Consider the following 18124-nt stretch of genomic DNA (forward strand, 5'->3'; position numbering starts at 1 on the left):
AGTTCCCAAGATGAAGGAGTTGCCAAGGTGGTTCATGAAAAAGATCATTTAAACCTCACTCAGAGGGCCACTGTGCAACATTTGTATCTAAACAAATGGCCAGCTCTTTACCACAGAAGCACTAATTTCTGCTTAGGCAGAGTATTCAATAGCACATTACTTTCCTAAATGAACACAGAGGCGAAACATCAGCAGATCCTAGTTTTTAATTCTATCCCAGTCAACTTCTGAGAGCAGAGTGAGGGGAGGAGGTTTGTTAAGACCCGTTAACCTCCAGCCTGCTGTCTGCATCCTGTCCTTTCAACACAAACACATACCTTCCCTTCAAGTTTTCACCAGTGAGAAAATGGAAGATGTCCTTATCTGAAGTGGGAAGATAAGTGCTGTGTCTTCCTCCACCTTCTTCAGAGACATTGCAATCCTCTACATTCCCAAGGGGCACAATGAATGCATACCCATCTTTTAGGCATTATAAACTGCCACTGCAGGTCTCGGGTGCCCAGCAATTCATTTCTATGATTTGAGTGCTGAGATTAGGCCAATTCAGCTTTCTTAAGACTAACCAGAACATTAAATAACCAAAAATTTCTTGGCACAGTTCTCTGCTTTAAAGCATTCTCCTTCCATTCCCCATAGGTGAACTAGGAGTGATACACTTTTTCTTTGATTTCTAAGACTGTACTCCTCATTTACTTGGGTAGGATAGATGCAATTGGTTTTGCTTTGTAAACAGAGATGCACATACAAATTATTTCACAGCACCTGCTAATTATTTTGTAAAGTACATCTTAAGGTGCCTTCCAATCTCCTACAACAGAAACTGCTAAGACAGAATCAAGTTTTGCCAGATTTCCAAGTATCTTTCATATACTAGGAAGTATTTCAGGTTCAGAAATTAAACACCAAGATCCTGACTCCTCAAATCAGAGCTATTACTCAAAAATAGTTAATTTCTAGTCAAGCATGTTAAAAAAAAAAACACCTAAGAAACTAAAAGCATAGGGAAAACCCCCACCACTTTCCTTGTGGCTAAGGTGCTCTAGCTGGAGTCTTCTTGCAGCAGAAAGGAATGAGATGATTTTTCTCAATGTAGCTTTAGAAGTTTGTTGGAAAGTATTATAGAAGTTAACAAAGGTTCCACCTGGTACTGTGTGGAAAAGCAGACATAGGTGATACCTACTAACCTGCAATGAGCCACTCAGTTAATTAGACTCTAAATGCCTCAGATGAGCTCTCATGCAGCTGACTGCTTTAGAAACTTTTGTTGGAATTGTCAAGAAAAGCATATTGTTGCCTTAAAACTGCTCTTGAACAACATGCTCTAAAATTAGATTTCAAATGTACAAGGTTCAAGTTGGGGCTTATCAAACCCAGTCTCAGGCATTTCTTGATGGGAATTTCAGCTAAATCTTATTGAACTTAGGATCTTTTTAAGGTCTCAATTAAGCTAAGCTAATGAATAAAGCATACAGTATAGAGACTGTACAAGATATTCTTCACCTTTAGAAAAAGATCACTTACAAGCTTTAAAGACTACATGTGAATTTTAAAAATAATTTAATGGCTTTTATCCTTGCTTTTAAAACTCCACTTTTTCTTTTTAAAGAAACAACACGCAACTGCCAGATGCCTGTAATCTCACCATTTGAAACATCACCTCCCTCTGTTTTATTTCGAGGGGCAGAAGCAGAGAAGCGACGTCTAGAGATTTTGACTGGACCACAGGTAACATCCCTGTTGGACACCTTTAATAGACAGCCATTTCCGCCTACGAGAGAGAATTAATACTCCCTTTTCAATTATACAAGACAATTAGGATCAGTGACGAGAGGGTCTCAAAAGAATATCCTGCGAGCTTGTTCCCAGCAAAACAGAAGGGCATTACCCACTCAACATTATTTCCCATGACATTTGGTTGGAGAGGAGGGGAAAAAAAAAAAAAAGAGTAAAATTACCACCTACTCACACTTGTCAATATGTAGCAGATGCTGAGAGGAGGTATATTATGCAGCTGAGAACTAGAAGCTGCTAGATTGTTGTGCTCAAGTTAAGGTTCCCTTCAACATTTCTCTCTTACATAGGGTTTAGTTTCATACATTTTCATTTTTAAAGCTGGTCATAATTCCTACTAGGGAAATCAGCAGCTTCTTGTAAGGCATTGGTCAGCACAAGACTAAAACGAAAACTTGAAAATACATCATCCATGTATACACTAATGTGATTATGGGAATGGCAGAAAACTGAGTTTAAAAGTTTGGATTCAAATTAAATGCAACTCTTAAAAAACCAGAAGTTGCTACTGCGTCTGTGCAATAACTAAGCATATTAACTTGTGTTCAAATATATACACATTTAAATACTAAAGGTGAATCATATGTAACAACTGCAAGAACAGCTACAGATGACTTTTTAACTTTGTTTTTGAAATAAAAATAAAGAAGTTTCGCCTCCAACTTCCATCATGTATTTTAAATGCGAAAAAAGAATTTAAAAATTGTCAGATTTTAAAAGGGGCATTTATCAAAACATGACGTTAATGTTGACTTTTCTGCTTTACCTTGGTCCCCAGTGTTCTGAACATGTGAATGTTATTCTTTATGACAAAGTAGCGTACACACAAATTTATATGGATCATAGCAGATGACATGTTTCGCAAGCATATGCTTTATCAGTTCCTAAGAATATCATGCAGAATTCAGAGCAGGGTAGTGTTTTACTCCCAAATCTCAGCACAGCATTCTTTTTCTGCCATGATGCCTAGCGCCAGTTAAAAGTAAATGCAAAAATGCTTCATGAAAACCAGATAAATAAGGAATAATCAGCTCTAAAGTACTACTCCTTTTTTTGTTAGACAACTGAATAACATTGGCTGAATCAAGTTTAGGATAAAAATATAGGATTATTTCCATTTCTTAATCTTGCTTTTGAACTTTTGTGTACAAATGCCCATCTCTGCCACTCTCTGCTGCTTGATTGCTGTTGCTCTTGCAATAAATAAATAAATAAATAAATGAGCAAACCAACCACTCAGCTACTGATTTCACTGGGCTGAATATTAACTTTTGAATTGCAGTCTTGCTCCATACAAGAAAACAACAACTCTGGTATAAGTTTCTCCAAGTTCGAATATGTCCGAGACAAAGTCAGTAAACTACAAAGTGTTTGGATGATTGGAACCTCACTGTCATGGGAGTTTGCAGAATTAGAACCCTGAGTTTCTTCTGGAGAACTGACAATTAAGATGTATCTGATGTTGACTAAAAGCTGACCTAATGCTTTACACACTAGGCAGAAATACCCATTTTATTTACATTCCTCTAACAAACTAAGAGCCCTAGAACTCCTGAAGGATCCCACATGAAGAATGGGGTAAACTTTGTACTTGCTCTTCATAGAAGTCTAAGAAAACATGCAAGAAGCAGCAGACCATGTCTGATCATTTTCAGCACCTTCTATAATCCAATCATATTCAGAGACTGAAAATCAAAGCTGTGATGCATTTTAAAGATCAAAGTCAATCATGCCAAAGTCCAGGTGAATGGCTAGACTTTAGTACAAAGAAGGTGTCCTTTACCTACACAGCAAGGCTCTTTATCGCATTAGTCTGGTGAAGAAGCTAATACCTCATGTAGAGTAAGCTCTGAATCTCATTTGGAAGCTTTTGTGGTGAGAAGGACCACAAATGCCAGCACATAATGACAGTGCAGAACTCTGAGCACTATCAAATCAGCGAGAGAGACGGGAATAGCACAAAATGCAGGTACAACTTTAAATGTCATTTATAGTAACAATGTTGGGAAAAGAATTCAGATTCAAGAAAGCTCCGGGAGAAATGCTTGGAGTATGTATTTAAGGACAGACCTTGTGAACATTTTGGCTGAATGGTAGAGAAAGGAGTAATTAATAGCTTAGCTTTTTTTTTTTCCCCTCCACCAAAATACTATTTTCCAGTTAGTCCATCTTTCTCCAGCTGCTGGAATGAAAAAATAGTGATGCATAGGCATGACAGACTAAATTCCTTTTATTCAGAAACATTTTATATTACTCTGGCAGCATAGGAGATCCCTGTTAAGTGTTCAGAATATGCCTGGCACAGATTCCCCAGCTGAACACAACAGTGCTGGCACAAGGACAGTTACCACCCCTGAGACATGATTTACATGGGTGATCATACAGGTATCCTGGGCTTCCAAAAACTTCACAGACGCCACTAAAACAAAGTATACATTCAACCAGCATTAGAAAAACCAAAACCAAAAACCCCCAAACAACTACCTGGGCCAGTCCATACATGAATCTCAGGGCTGTTAATTTTATGTTTTGTAGCATGCAGTATTACAAAACTTATTTTTAAATGCACATGAAAATCAGCTATTTTTCCTAATTTAGGCAATGACAGATAACAATAATGAGCATTCACAGACTTCTGTGACCTGCATTAGGGCACTTCCTAGAAAGCAGAGTAAATAGAGCAGAAAAATAAGTGACCAATGTCAGCCACTCAGATATCACTGGATATCTATACAGCTCCTAGCATAAGGAACACTTTCATTTACTTTGGTGTCTGAAGCTTTGGTGATCATGAAAAACATCCAAAAGCTAGGGCTTTGTCCCAAAGGACAAAATTTTCCCCATACTTTATTTTACTCCACTGTGCGTTAATTGTAGAACTTGATTACTATCGACTGGAAGTTTTAAAAGCTTTTTTTGATTCAGTAAATTAAATACTGTAATATGGTATATATATTATATTGTATATAGTTATATATATATTGTAATATAAATACGTAATATTGGCAGGGGTGGCATTATTTGGTCATTGCAGCTTTAGGACATATTTTCACTATTAGTAATAATATTTTTACATATGTATACTTCACATGTGTGTGTGCCTGTGTGCATACATAAGTATGAAAGTGGGAAAACTTGCTCATTACATAGCAAACTAGTTCATTCCAAAAGTGGTTCATCATGACCATACTTGAATTTCTGGTTTAGGTGAACTGGTTTGGTTCCCACACAACTGCTCAACAACTTCTTTTAAATTACCTTGATGTGGTATAGATTATTTACCATAGCTCAGTACAATCCTTTTCTTCAGAAACAGAAATTTAAAAGCCTGGGTGCAGAGATGACAAGAATCTAGCACTAATGCCTTCCCCCTAGTAGTGCTGTAACAGCTTAGTTATGTCCATGCAAGTAGCTCAAACTTACGGATACTCATTAAATAACTGAATTTCAGGCCTTGTCTTGAATGTAATGGTACCTTCGCCACAACCCAAAAGAGCTCAGTACTAAAGATGCAAAAACCCCTAACTCAATTCAAGCTGGTTGAAACCATTAGGAAACTTGATACCAATTCAGAAGTCAGTGTTTTCAACACATCTGTGTTATCCAGCCAGTAGTAAAAAAATCCACACACATGCACATGCTCTTTCCAAAGAATGTCTAATTTCAAAGTTGTAGGACAGATCACAGTCTCATTTTCATTCAGGCTAGAGAGGCCAAATAGAACCAAGAATAAAGAAACTGTTGAGAAAGCTTGATTTTGTTGGTAATTGCAGAAGATACATCAGGTAGATTCTTCATTTAAAGCCAAACCACACTTTAAAAAAAAAAGTCTTCAGATTCTTTATCAGTTTGAAAAGAGCGCAGCGACCTTTATTGTTGCAAGCTTTTTCTTTACAATTCTGAGAAAATACTCCTCCTTCATGAACTAGTAGGGAAGAAATACAAACATCTGTAGCAAATACAAAATACTTATTTGCAAATAAGAGCAATATTCTGGAACAAATAAGAAAAATGAACGGGCTGGAGAAGAGAAGGCTCTGGGGAGACCTTACTGCAGCCTTCCAGTACTTCAAGGGGGCTTATAAGAAAAATGGGGACAAACCTTTTAGCAGGGCCTGTAGTCATAGGACAAGGGGTAATGGTTTTAAACTAAAAGAGGGTAGATTTAGACTAGATATAAGGAAGAAATTTTTCACAATGAGGGTGGTGAAACACTGGAAAGGTTGCTTAGAGAGCTGGTAAATGCCCCAGCCCTGGAAACATTCCAGGTCATGTTGGACGGGGCTCTGAGGAACCTGCTCTGGTTGAACATGTCCCTGCTCATGGCAGTGACGCTGGACTAGATGACCTTTAAAAGGTCCCTTCCAACCCAAGCTATTCTATGATTTTACAATCATTTTATATAGAAGATGATGAAAAAACTCCCAAGATTTGTTAGATCAGTGGTTCAGAAACTTTACAGGAACCATGATGCATTTTTGTCTGCAGCTGAGTTTATTCAGTGTTAAGAAGTGAGAGGTCAGTATTTGGATAGACTCTATTCCTTACAGTACTTCAACACCAGTTTCATTAGGCTTATTGAATTTCAGTTAGTGATTGTCAAATGACAGATATTAGTAATTACAAAAGAACTGTTCTGTGTACTCCTGTCCTTAGAAGTAATTTTTTTTTTTTTTTGGAGAAGACTCTTTTGGAGGACAGGTATTATGAATCTGAACAAGCACATCCGCTACCATGTAAGACCATCTCAAAGATAAAAGCAAGACTTCAAAATGTTTCAAAGAAGCAGGAGCAGCTTTCCCTTTGATAGTCCTCTGATAAGCAAAAAACCCTAACCTCTAAGGACCTTTTCTAAGAGCACTAGAGGAAAGTTGAGTGCTTTAAAGCTTATTTTTAGTGACTAAGAATTTGTTTGTTTGTTTTGCTGGTATCAACACTACTATTTTTCCCTTACAAGAACAGTAAAAAGTTCTGTGCTTAAGTGAATCAAGCTAGATCAAACATTGGCAGATTGGGAAATTTTCAGTTCAGATTTAGTTCAGTTAACTAATACGAAATACGTAATTTCATATGATACTATCAAATCAATCCAAGATTTAGAAACTTCATCTCTAAAAGCATGTCACTGAATATGTTTACTGTATTGTACAATTATGTATTTTTATATATAGACTAATAAAAGATACCAAAACCAAATACTAAATTTTTTCTTATTTCACATCTCTGTATGCAATTGGCCATCATAAATACAGTAGAATATTTATGCATAGCAGTTGTAGCCTCCCCTATGTTATTTTCATCAGTCCCATGACACACTGAGTAAGAATTCTAACTACCTCAAGTATAAATAGAATTAAAATGGCAATTTAAAAGAAACGACAGTGACTCACAACCAATAAGAGAACATCATGATGGTGATTTAAATCAATGTACAGGCTTGTCTGCTGCTAATTCTACATAGTTTTTGACAGTAGGAATGGTTTATTTATTTACAAATCTTTTCCTTTAAGTCTACCAAACATTTTTAAGGGGATTTGCTAAGACTGCTGCACTGGATGACACTACACTTGATTTAAGAAGAGATTGTTCTACCTCCTTTTGATCCAATATTCCTTGTTGATTGAAGACTCAGTACAAGCCTTACCTTTGCAGTGTCTGTGTAGCACATCTAATGCAGCAATGAGGAACTCGTGTGCATCTTGTTGCTCGTACCCTGCTAAATGCCGTGCATGAGTCCATACCAGGTGCAATAACCTATATGGAATGTGAGGAGATCGGTGCCCAGAGTAAAACTGCTCAAAGCAAAGAAAAGGACATGACTGTTAACAAGTTACACAGCCTCAGTGCATTTAATTATTAAAAACTTAAATGAGTGCAATTAGTCAAATAAATTTAAACCATTTAATTCTGATGGCCTTAATAAAATAGAGACTTTTTCAAATCACAGACTACTGAAGAATTAATCTCAGAACTCAGCACCTCAATTTCATCCGTTGAAATTCTTTCATTTGGTAATGGATTAGCCTAAAATAAAATAAAAAAAGGGGAAAGAGGGGCAAAGACTCAAAAATTCCTTACTCATACCACTGGCTTTTATTAAAACAGTCTGGAGAAAAAAAAAATCCTTTTTTACATTTTAAATCCGCATTTATAGATCAGTAATTTCATTCATAAATTACATGCCCCCCCCAAAATCAGGACAAACACTGAAGATGAGAATATCAGATGCCAACTGCCATCCAGCCCCTGAACCAAGCCATGGTAGCTTTCTGCATCCAATAGGTGTGCATGATCCTGTCTTATGGAAAAAATTACAAGCAGGATAGCAGCCTCATGCCAGTACTGGCCTTTCACTGTACAGCTATAGCAGCAGAAGGCTTTAGAACCAACTTTATTCAACACAGCTGTTTGCAGAACTGCAGATACCACTTCCTTCACCCATCCCCAAAGTCAGCTGCCCATTACGGCTCCTGCAGGGAGTCACTGCCAGAGTTCTGGTCCTGGACCAACTCCTGCATCTGCTTCTTAATCTGCTTCAGTCACAATCTGACAAGCTGGCTACCGTAGTGACTGAAATTGCCCCAGGTGGTTTTGCCAGAAGCGTATTAGAGAGTGCACAGACAAATTATTCAGTCGGCAAAAGCATGATGTGAAACATCACTGCTGAGTGGTGACAAACAGCTGGGCAGGTAAATCAGCAGAGGAGAACAGGTAACTGCCTACAGAAATGCATGCTTTTTTCTTTTCTTTCTTTTTTTTTTTTTTAAATAAAAACCAGCCAGGTCCCACTTTAAAAAAGCCACCCCCCACACGCACACCCACACCCAGTAAGGGTCTGCGTTTCCCTGGGTCCAAGTTCAGCCCCTTCCTTCACCCTCTCCATTTTCATCCAAGTGCTACTGCTGCAACTCTTCCACTTTCATGTTCCTGGGTCCTCACTTCTGCTGCCAATTCTGGCATCCAGAGCCTGAGACTAAAGCTAACAGTCCCTTCTTGAGCAAGCTGACTTCTGTATCTGTTTACGAACCCCTGCACCATGATACCAGTTCCAAAAGCAAAGCACAGATGCTTGTGGTGTCCCTGCAGGGAGCCAGAAAAGGCCCAAAAGAGTTTATTTACTTGGGCTTCAGGTTGTATATAACGGGATAACGTTTTGTTTTTTATAAGTGGAAATTCATAAGTCATTTTGCCTTCCCTAACCTTTGGAAAAGGTATCTGCCAGTAAACGATGCCTGCAACACCACAATTATGTTTTGCCAAGATCCCACCAAAATCAATGGCAGTTTATTTTCAGTTACTCTTCCCAAACAGAAGCCAGTAAGCAGTAAATACACAGAACAAAAATAAGAGTTAAACCTCAGCAGTATATGATTTCTCACTCTCATTGGAAAAGCAGGCTTCCTTCCCCAGCCCTTAGTTTCTCCCTGCCCTGTCTCTGAGCATTTTATATCAGTGCAAGCACAGGTATTGTGCTACAAACCTGCCTAGATAAAACATATTGTATTTTAAGGGACAGGTAAGCAAAAGGTAGTACAATCTTCTCATCTAGTCCTCACATCTGCAGGGTTTTCTAAGGGGTTTCCTTGCAAAGAAATTTCTTTATTGCAAGCCCTGCTTTTTCCAAACAAGAAGATACACCTCTGCAGCCAAACACCACAAAATGCTTCTATAAATAAAAAGATCAATAGTTAACTCTGATGCCAACAAGAATGACACCAAGGGACTGGAGCAGTAGTATGGTAATTGAAATCTGCTGACGCAGCTGCTGCTCAACGTAATTCAGGGAACTGCAGCAATAAAACTTCCCTGTTTTGTCACTCCTTACAATTAGTCCCAGAGCTCTCCAGTCATTTTAACCAACAGCACTCTCCGTAATTACTCCACTGCAGACACTAGACCTGCCAGCAGATTCTACATTTTCTAGTGCTTCATTAGGATTAGAAGAATCTAACAAGAAGCTTTATCAAATTATTAACTATTGTCACACAGAAACTAGAAACATCCCTAGTAAGAACGCTGGTGAATATACGTGGGGGTGGAGGAAAGCTTCACGGCTCTAACAGATCAAAAGCGAAACAAAAGAATCTGAGCATACTCAACTGCAATATTTTAACTGGAATGTATAAAACATTCATCACATCTCTGTCATTTCCTTGTTGCTGGGATGACCAGCCTATCAGAGCTGTTCCAATCCACAAAAAGGAAAAAAGTCCATATAAAGTCTTATTCAATCACTAGAATACAAACCTTTTCAAAGTGTAAAAATGTAAGTAACGATGTATTTGCAAGTCATCTTTAAAACACTTCAATGGCAAAATTCTTTCAAATATAATTTAAAACAATTTTTGTTTAAATTTGTTTTCAGTTCAGCAGTATCAGTTGTTTATATTGGAGAGAACTAGTTTAAGCAATTTGAAAATGCTTGGTAATACACTGTTTAATTGCTGTTCCACGGAAGGAAGGGAAAAAAAACCCCAAACCAGCCTCCATTCTTAACCACAACCCCAGTAACATTAACTTTCTTTTTTTGCACTGAAACATTTGCTCTTGGATTCTAACAGGGAGAATCTATAGGGGATTTAGAGAATTCCAGGCTTTGTATTTTGCGTTATTGTTATTAAAAATATACAGATATCCGTCAGGTTTAAAAAAACACCCCACAAAACAAAACACCACCACAGACATCTGCACTTCTTTCTCCTCCTCCTGCCAAAAACACATGCACAGAAGTTTCCCAATTATGTGAACAACCAGATAACATTTGATCTGTCCTGCATATGTATCAAATAAACAGTCTCCAAGCTTTGTAACCAAGAATTTAAAGGCGTAAATCCCATCCCAGGCTCCAGTCTAATTTGAGAAGCTAAAACCTCCTCTTAGAAATTGGTTCTCAATTAAGACTTTAAATGTTCTGAAAATTTACAGCAGGTAAAAGCAGCAGCCAATACATGCACCTTTCAGAATTAAAAAAAAAAACCTACTGGAGGTTTCCCAACAAAAAGCAATGGTTCTAGGAGTCAGAAAAACTATTTTACTTGCACACACTCTGTATGTTCTATACTTATTTCAGAGAACAAATTTTACCAAATTGGCACAAACTCTGTATTTTCCATTACAAAATGCAAGGCCTCTCTCAGTCTAAAGAGCCTTAACTACTTTTTCTCTCTTGTACCTTTGTTGTAACTTATCTGTACATAAGCCATTGCAACAGCGTACCATCTTACGGTATCAAAGCCATAAATCATCTCATTCTTTTTCCTTTTTGTCCTCACTTCTCAACTCTCCACGTAGTTGTGCTGTGCACTTTGATAGGCTCATGAGGATGAGTAACGATGGGAATAAAGAAGGCTTTGTTCTTTACACCTCTGAGTAGATGAGCTTCATTCTCCTATATGCCCAGGTGTTCTTGCTATTCCAGTCACAGAGTACACCGAGACACAGACCTGCTAATCCTACCATCCTGAATGGCCATTCTGTAGAGGATTTAGATAAACCTTAGGGTGTGGACCATCTTGAAATTCATTTTCATTGGCAAAGCAAGACTAAAACACAAATACCAGTAGGTAAAAAGTAGTGCACAAACCCTTTCAGCCAAAAGGCTCAATGAACGGATTCTGTGTGTTCTATCTTCCCTCCATCCAGTTTCACCACTATCTGTTATTCCCAAATCCTTTTCATTCCTTTTCTTATGCAGTGTAATTCATGTCATGATTTCTATTGAGAAATAGGTTTCAAGTAGCACAAATGAGAATGTTAATTGATGCAGTCAGATATTTTTAACACAAACAGATTCAATGCTTGGCATATTCGCAAGAAAAGCTACCAGGAAAAAAAACGCAATTCTAAGAACCATCTGACACTCATTACTCACCATCAACCTACTTCAAGGTAGAACAACTCTGTAACTTCCTATTTATTACAAAGAAGTCACACAACCTATATAACTAAATGATCTTAAACAAACAAACAAAAGGGACAAGTATTTTCTGTTTAAGCAGCAAAATAGCAAAATGCTTATTTATGTATAGTAAGTTTCATTTAATGTTCAAAACAGTTCTTTTCTCCTAGAGAGTTCTTACTGGCAGGCATGCACCAGATCCCCTGGCATTCCATTTGCCTAAGATCACACCTTCAGAAAAGAAGGGTGGAGGGGAGACGAAGTTAACCCTTGCCCTGATCGTTTGTCACTGGGTAAAATGCTTTGGGATAACTACATCAGTTAATCCTGGTGGGAAAGCTACACAAAAAAACAAGACAGAACCTGAACCAAAGTTTCCCTGGTAATTCAATTACAAAGGAATTCTAAACCATAGCACCGAAATCTCCACTGGTTAGCTTTCCTTCATTCAGGCCTCATCTCTGCAAAGAAAACATAGGAATCTTCATCGCAACCACTGCATATAGTTGAGACAGGAAAGATAACCAGTCTGCTCCAAAAAGGCAAGATTTTGGTTTTAATTCTGAATGTAGAGAAATTAAAACTCACTGGGAAAAAGAATTTCACAATGAGTGCTGACAGAGCTATAAACATAATGTGGTATTTTCTGCTTGCAAGTTAAAATACACCGAGTTGGTTGCAGACACTACAGTTTTGCTTGTGGAGGACTAAGCTCTAGTTTTACTTCAAGGTGGTTGAGTCACTTTTTGTTGCCCTCCCACGGCACACAGCTGCAGTATTCAACATGAAATAAGGACACTGACTACTGTACTGCTATCTTCAGAGTCTGGTATCACAGATATGGCTCTTCCCTCACTCATATACCCTCATGCTGCAGAACATTAATTATTACGACTAATGCAAGTGTAGGCATGAATTTTGATTGGGGAAAATGAAGGCTGAGATTCCCAAAGCTGTGTGTGAAATCAAACTCGATTACAACTGAAACTAATGTGAATGCTGCATTTAAACCCCATTTTGGATAACAGCCTGTTCTTTGTTACATGCTTGTACATAGTCTAGCAAAAGGCATCCTAGACCATCAATAGGGCTCCACATACAAAAAATGGAAATAAAAATCATTACCTAGACAGTCTTGATCTCTCCTCCAGCCCCTCAATCTGTAAGGTAATACTCATTTCCCCTTTCCCAAGGGATTTTTTAAAAACGCATGCGTATAAACAGAATGCGGTGATATTCATCGGAATGAGACTTTATACCACAATTTGATGAAAGAATATCAAGATTATAACAGTACTTTTTTTTTAAATAAGCAAATTGGTTTCTATATTAAAAGTGTACAGAAACTGGTGTTTCTATATCATGACTGATTTTTTTTATCCAGACAGAGTGCTATTTCCCCATTTAACTGCACATCTGGTTTCAATAATCTTGCAGCTGCTACCTATTGGTATGCCTGCCTTTTGTTTTTCCCTCCTTTCCTGACAGACTCAGGAATAATTGAAAAATAAATCAAAAAATAAGAAGTATAACATACAATCAATGACCGATAAGCAGTATGAGAAGCTGCAAATTCACATGAGTGCCGAGTATGAGCAGAAAACAACTTTGTACTGGAACGGCTAAGGGGGACTTTACCTTCCACATATGTTTAACTTGCCTGCAATGACCAAAAAGAATAATCTCTAGTGAAAAAGGCACAGAAGTAAAATTAAATTGTAAAATCACAGGATAAAGGTAAAGCTATTTTAGATTGGTCTCAGTCTGGACAAACTTCCATGACCGCATATACACAAAACACATGCTCTGTGTACAGACATCTCCAGCTCTCTTAAATGCTCTGTGACAGCATATACTACAGTTTTTTGGGAGGTTTGGTTGGTTTTTGGGGGGGGGGGGGGTGTTGGGGTTTTTTTGTTGTTGCTGTTGTTGGGCTTTGTTTTGTTTTTAACTTACCAAGAAAGCAGATCTATCACTGAGGAAAAGGCACAGAACCAGATTTGTTTGTTTGTTTGTTTTTAAAGATTCATCTTCAAATTAAAAACCCATGTCTAGTCACAGTCCTTACACTACTGATGCGGAACCAAGACAGTTAATAAAGCTCTTTGACTATTTTTTAAGGAAAACACTGTGCCTGTCTCACACAACACAGACTGGACCTACGGAGAAAGGCGCATTGCAAAGCCAGTCACCTGAGCGAGAAGGGGAAAGAAGAGCAGCCCACACATGGAAGGTACAAACTGTACCAACACATCCACTTTTTTTACACCCTCCTGGCCATTAATGCGTTTCCATGTAAGAGATGGTTAACAAAGATGTTTCTTGCTGTTAGAAAGCACTGACTCAAGATCTTTAAAATATTTATACAGACCTATATAATCCAGTGCCTTAAACTACAAGGCTATATACTATTGCTTTATTCTTAGTCCCATTATCACCCAAAGAGCCCGTGACATATTTTCCAGTTACAACTTGCACCTTTAATTAAAGCACACATTCAGCTTTAAGACTAAAGACTTGCAGATCAGTCTCAGAAGAGCAGGCAGCACTGTAATTATTTCCAATACCAGCTTTGCCTAAACAAGGGTGACTTAAGAATAGGACTTAAAAGGCCAGCAGTTTCCTTTCCAGCAGTCGGGTATTTTTGACAGTAGAGTCTCACTCAATCTACTGCTCTGTTTTGCCACACCTTGAGGGAAAACATAATTTGCATTCCCTTTCTATTTGCAAATAGAACACAATCCCTTTTGGGGTAAGAAACAGCCAGCGTCTGTGGAAAGGCGATGCTATTGTGGCAAACAGCACTCACCTCCTGAAAAAGCGTAGACATTTCACAGACCAGACATGAGCTGGGGCTTTGCATTTCACATTTGTGCCTGTCGGAGAGGAAGAAATCTCGCAGCAGTGGAGTGTGGGTAAGTGCCTGGACAATACAGTTCATAAAACATGTGTTCCCAAGATTGATTAGCCCTCGTAGACCTATAAAGACAGAAGGGGGAGGGGATGCATAAGCATTATCAAGTTAACAAAATGGTATATTTGCATTTTTATATAGTTTTCACAATATTGCCACAGATTTAATGTATATGCACAGCTCCAAGTATACAGTTTTACACTGTTTTAGGTGGGCTATTGGTTTTGATGTACTCAAGGTACAATATGCCACAAGCTTTCTGACCTACGCTAGGTTTTTTGGGTTTTTTTTAAATTCTCAGAAGAAAGGAAACCTCAAAGTACAGCAACACCAATAGCACTATTTTGCAATGGCTATTTTGCGATACGTCACCAAAATATGCCCCCTCCCCAAGCTGATACCCAAGTGCAACAACAACAACAACTGGTTAAGTCACTGTAGTATGAACCAATACATTTAAATAGATCAATAAGTAAGTTTTCAGATAGTTTTAAAGGCTTTCCCTCACGCAGGTCACGAAGCCAGAACAAGGTTTTTGTACTGTTATAACGCAACAATCATCTAAGACAGGCAGCAAAGGAAACAGCCTTGACAAAACCAAGTCAGGCTGTGACATCCAATGCAGGCTTAGCATCTCCTTTCTTTGTACAAAACCCGAGATCCAAACAAGACAACCTTAAAAAGAAACTCTGAACAACACTAGTTCCACGCTTGTTTTAGCTATGTTAAACATTAATCTACAGTATATATCAAAAAATTCAACTTGGCATAAGATTCATCACACCTTAAGTCAAACGTTCAGTAATGCCCAGAGACGATTTCTTGTGCTTGGAAACCAAGATGCTTAAAGGAAAGCTCTTTTGTTGCACAACAGAAGAGAGGTTAGGAGTGGGGAAAGCTTTTCAGTCATTTGCAAAGTCTAAGTGAGAAGAAAAACATGCTCAAATCCTCGAGTATTCTTCCAAAATGTTAACATAATACCACCATACAGGAGTGCTAAACGAGAACAGCATCAGGTGGACAAGAATGCTTATTTTTAATCTTTGTTTTGAAACAAGAAAAAAATGCACTGAGAGATACAAGTCTGGCATTAATTTAAAATTAACATAGTCCTCTTCTGCAATATAAATGGGATTACTACACAAACAGTGAACCAAAAAAACAGGATTACTTGACAGAACGAAGAATTTCCTTGCCATTCCGGGGGGGGGGGGGGGGGGGGGGGGCGGGAAGGACCAGCTGGCAATGCTGTGGTAATTAAAAATGGTGCAGTTCCCTTGCAGTACACCAGATAGTGCTCAAAAGGCTCTTTAGCATCTTTCAGCAGGAGGAGGTGTGGTCCAGTTGCTATGTTACCAGAGAGAAACGGCACTACATCAGCTTGGACTGCATCCTGAGCTGCCGGCGATGGACATGGAGCCCTCCTAAATTTTCTTTCCAGTATCTAATGCAACACCGTGCTTCTGTTTACTCAAAGTGCAGGACAAAGTTTCTCATTGTATTACAGTAACTTCTACCGGGCAGAAAGCTTATTGCAATTACTTGCTTTATTTTCATGCTGGGAGGCAACAAGTGTACACACATCAGCAAAGTGTTAAGTAGTTAATTTGTTGTAGCAGCTTGAAATACAGTGTGATGCTTCAACTTTGTACGCAATCCTATTTCAAATCCCCAGTCTACATGTCTCTGCGAACAATGTCACAACAGAAAGGTGATCATGCTTTGCAAGTGGAGAAATGGTTGTTTGGTGCCTCTTGCCTACCTTTCCCCTGTATTTTCCATTTAAAACTTTTATTTAAAATCACAGACTGTGCAAACAGAAGCCTGTAAGGCTCCCTGGACATGCCTGAGATGCACCAGGGTGTTCTGAGCAGCAGAAGAGTCTCTCCCTATTTCTCTCTGGAAAACTCAGTCCCTCTGGTTAGCACCAGAATTCAAAGTCACCTGCGCAAGTGCAGAAGACTAGTGGAAAACCAGGAGCACATCTAGAGACTCACCCTATTACTTTTCAAAATCTAATTGAGCAATCACAAGTAAAAGCAAACACATAAAGGCAGCTTTTTGGAATCATTTATTAAGCATCATTTATTACATGCCTGTGGCTGGACCTTCTTTCCCTGTGACCACAAGAATCAAATCTTCCTCAAAGTTGCCACCAGAAGACTAGTTACAGGTGTCAAACTCAGAAGGCTCTCTCTTGGTTTATTCTACTTGCTTGGTCTTTTGGTGTCAGTTATTCATAGGTCTAAATAGAGTGCTTCACGTGCTATGACTTCACTTGAATGAACCGAGAAAGTAACCTGCAAAACAGACAAGGCTGAAACGTGAATACTCCAAACCCTAATAAAAATAAGAAAATGGTGAAGGTAGCAAAACATGAGAACTTACTTGGCTGATAAGGGAAAAAAGTAAAGGAGCATACATCAGTCCTATCCTTGAGGTAGCAATGACTGTAGCTTCTATACTGTCTCTTAAACTGGTGTTTGAAATGAAACAGGTATGATGCGCTGAACTACAGCTAAGATACTGCATAACTAATTGCATCACTTTGGAAGACGTCAAAATTTGATGTACGTAAACTAAAGAGCTGACAGAACTCAGAACTACACATCCCCTTGTGCTTAACTTTTATGGGGAAAAATAAGTTTTGTTGGAAAGAAAAATAGCTAAAAATTAAAGCCTATACACCATTCTGGTCAATAAAATATTAAGAATGTAAGAGACTTGTGTCTGACACACCTATTCCCTCCCCATTAATAAAGCCTGGCAATATTTAACAGTCAAGCATTGCAACATATGGGTCATAAATTAACAGAAAAGTAATGTGCCAAAACCACAAATGCAGCAGCCCACTTTTGCTAGCATCAACAGTTGTGTGCATCTAATCAGTGGACAGCATTTGTACAGGAGTGGGCTGTCTATGGATTGCCAACAGGATCCAACCTCTAGTAATAAAGCTGTAGTATTTTGCAGACTTCTGTGGTGCTTCACAGTGTTATTTCTGTTTCCATGAACTGTTTCTGTAATGAGCAAGAGCAACCAGTAAGACACTTAAGATACACAGATGTGTGCTCTTGTGGTAAGGGCAAGAGAAAAGCACTGCTGTACTTCTGAATCTTGCTGATGTGAATGTAAATATTGGAATAAATTAACACTGCTGTCAAGACAAAATTGTGATGTATGGTATAATTATAAAAAAGAAAATACCCTTTAATCATCATGCATGGTATATGACCACCACTTTCATTCTGTCACATGCTCGACAGGCAGGGCGTAAGCAAAGCAGCAACAAATCTACTCCTGCAATGCCCTGAGCACAGGTAAACTCATCTGGGAAATTCTTTTTACATTTCGTCTCAAAACTAGGTTCTAAGCAGCTGGCTTACCTTCATCAGCTTCAGTTCTTCAATCTTCTTCCAGTAACGGATTTTGCCTTTTCAAATGCTCAAAGTAATAGATCTGCAATACTGAGCAACAACGCTTGTTGTGATTCAGGAAGATCTAGAACACTGGTTCTGCAA

The 18124-nt window shown here is 38.4% G+C and overlaps 1 protein-coding gene across 1 annotated transcript in view; it reads right to left on the reverse strand.

Annotated features, from left to right (window-relative positions):
* Window positions 1-18124, reverse strand: part of USP22 (ubiquitin specific peptidase 22) — a gene marked incomplete at both ends in the record, with an annotated part of 111010 nt that overhangs the window by 13104 nt on the left and 79782 nt on the right. Inside the window, 2 exon segments of the mRNA XM_082006748.1 lie at window positions 7436-7583; window positions 14499-14668. Coding sequence (XP_081862874.1) covers window positions 7436-7583; window positions 14499-14668 — 318 coding nt within the window.

Source organism: Phaethon aethereus (genome assembly GCF_964289735.1).
Source record: "Phaethon aethereus genome assembly, chromosome: 15".
Classification (NCBI taxonomy): Eukaryota; Metazoa; Chordata; class Aves; order Phaethontiformes; family Phaethontidae; genus Phaethon; species Phaethon aethereus.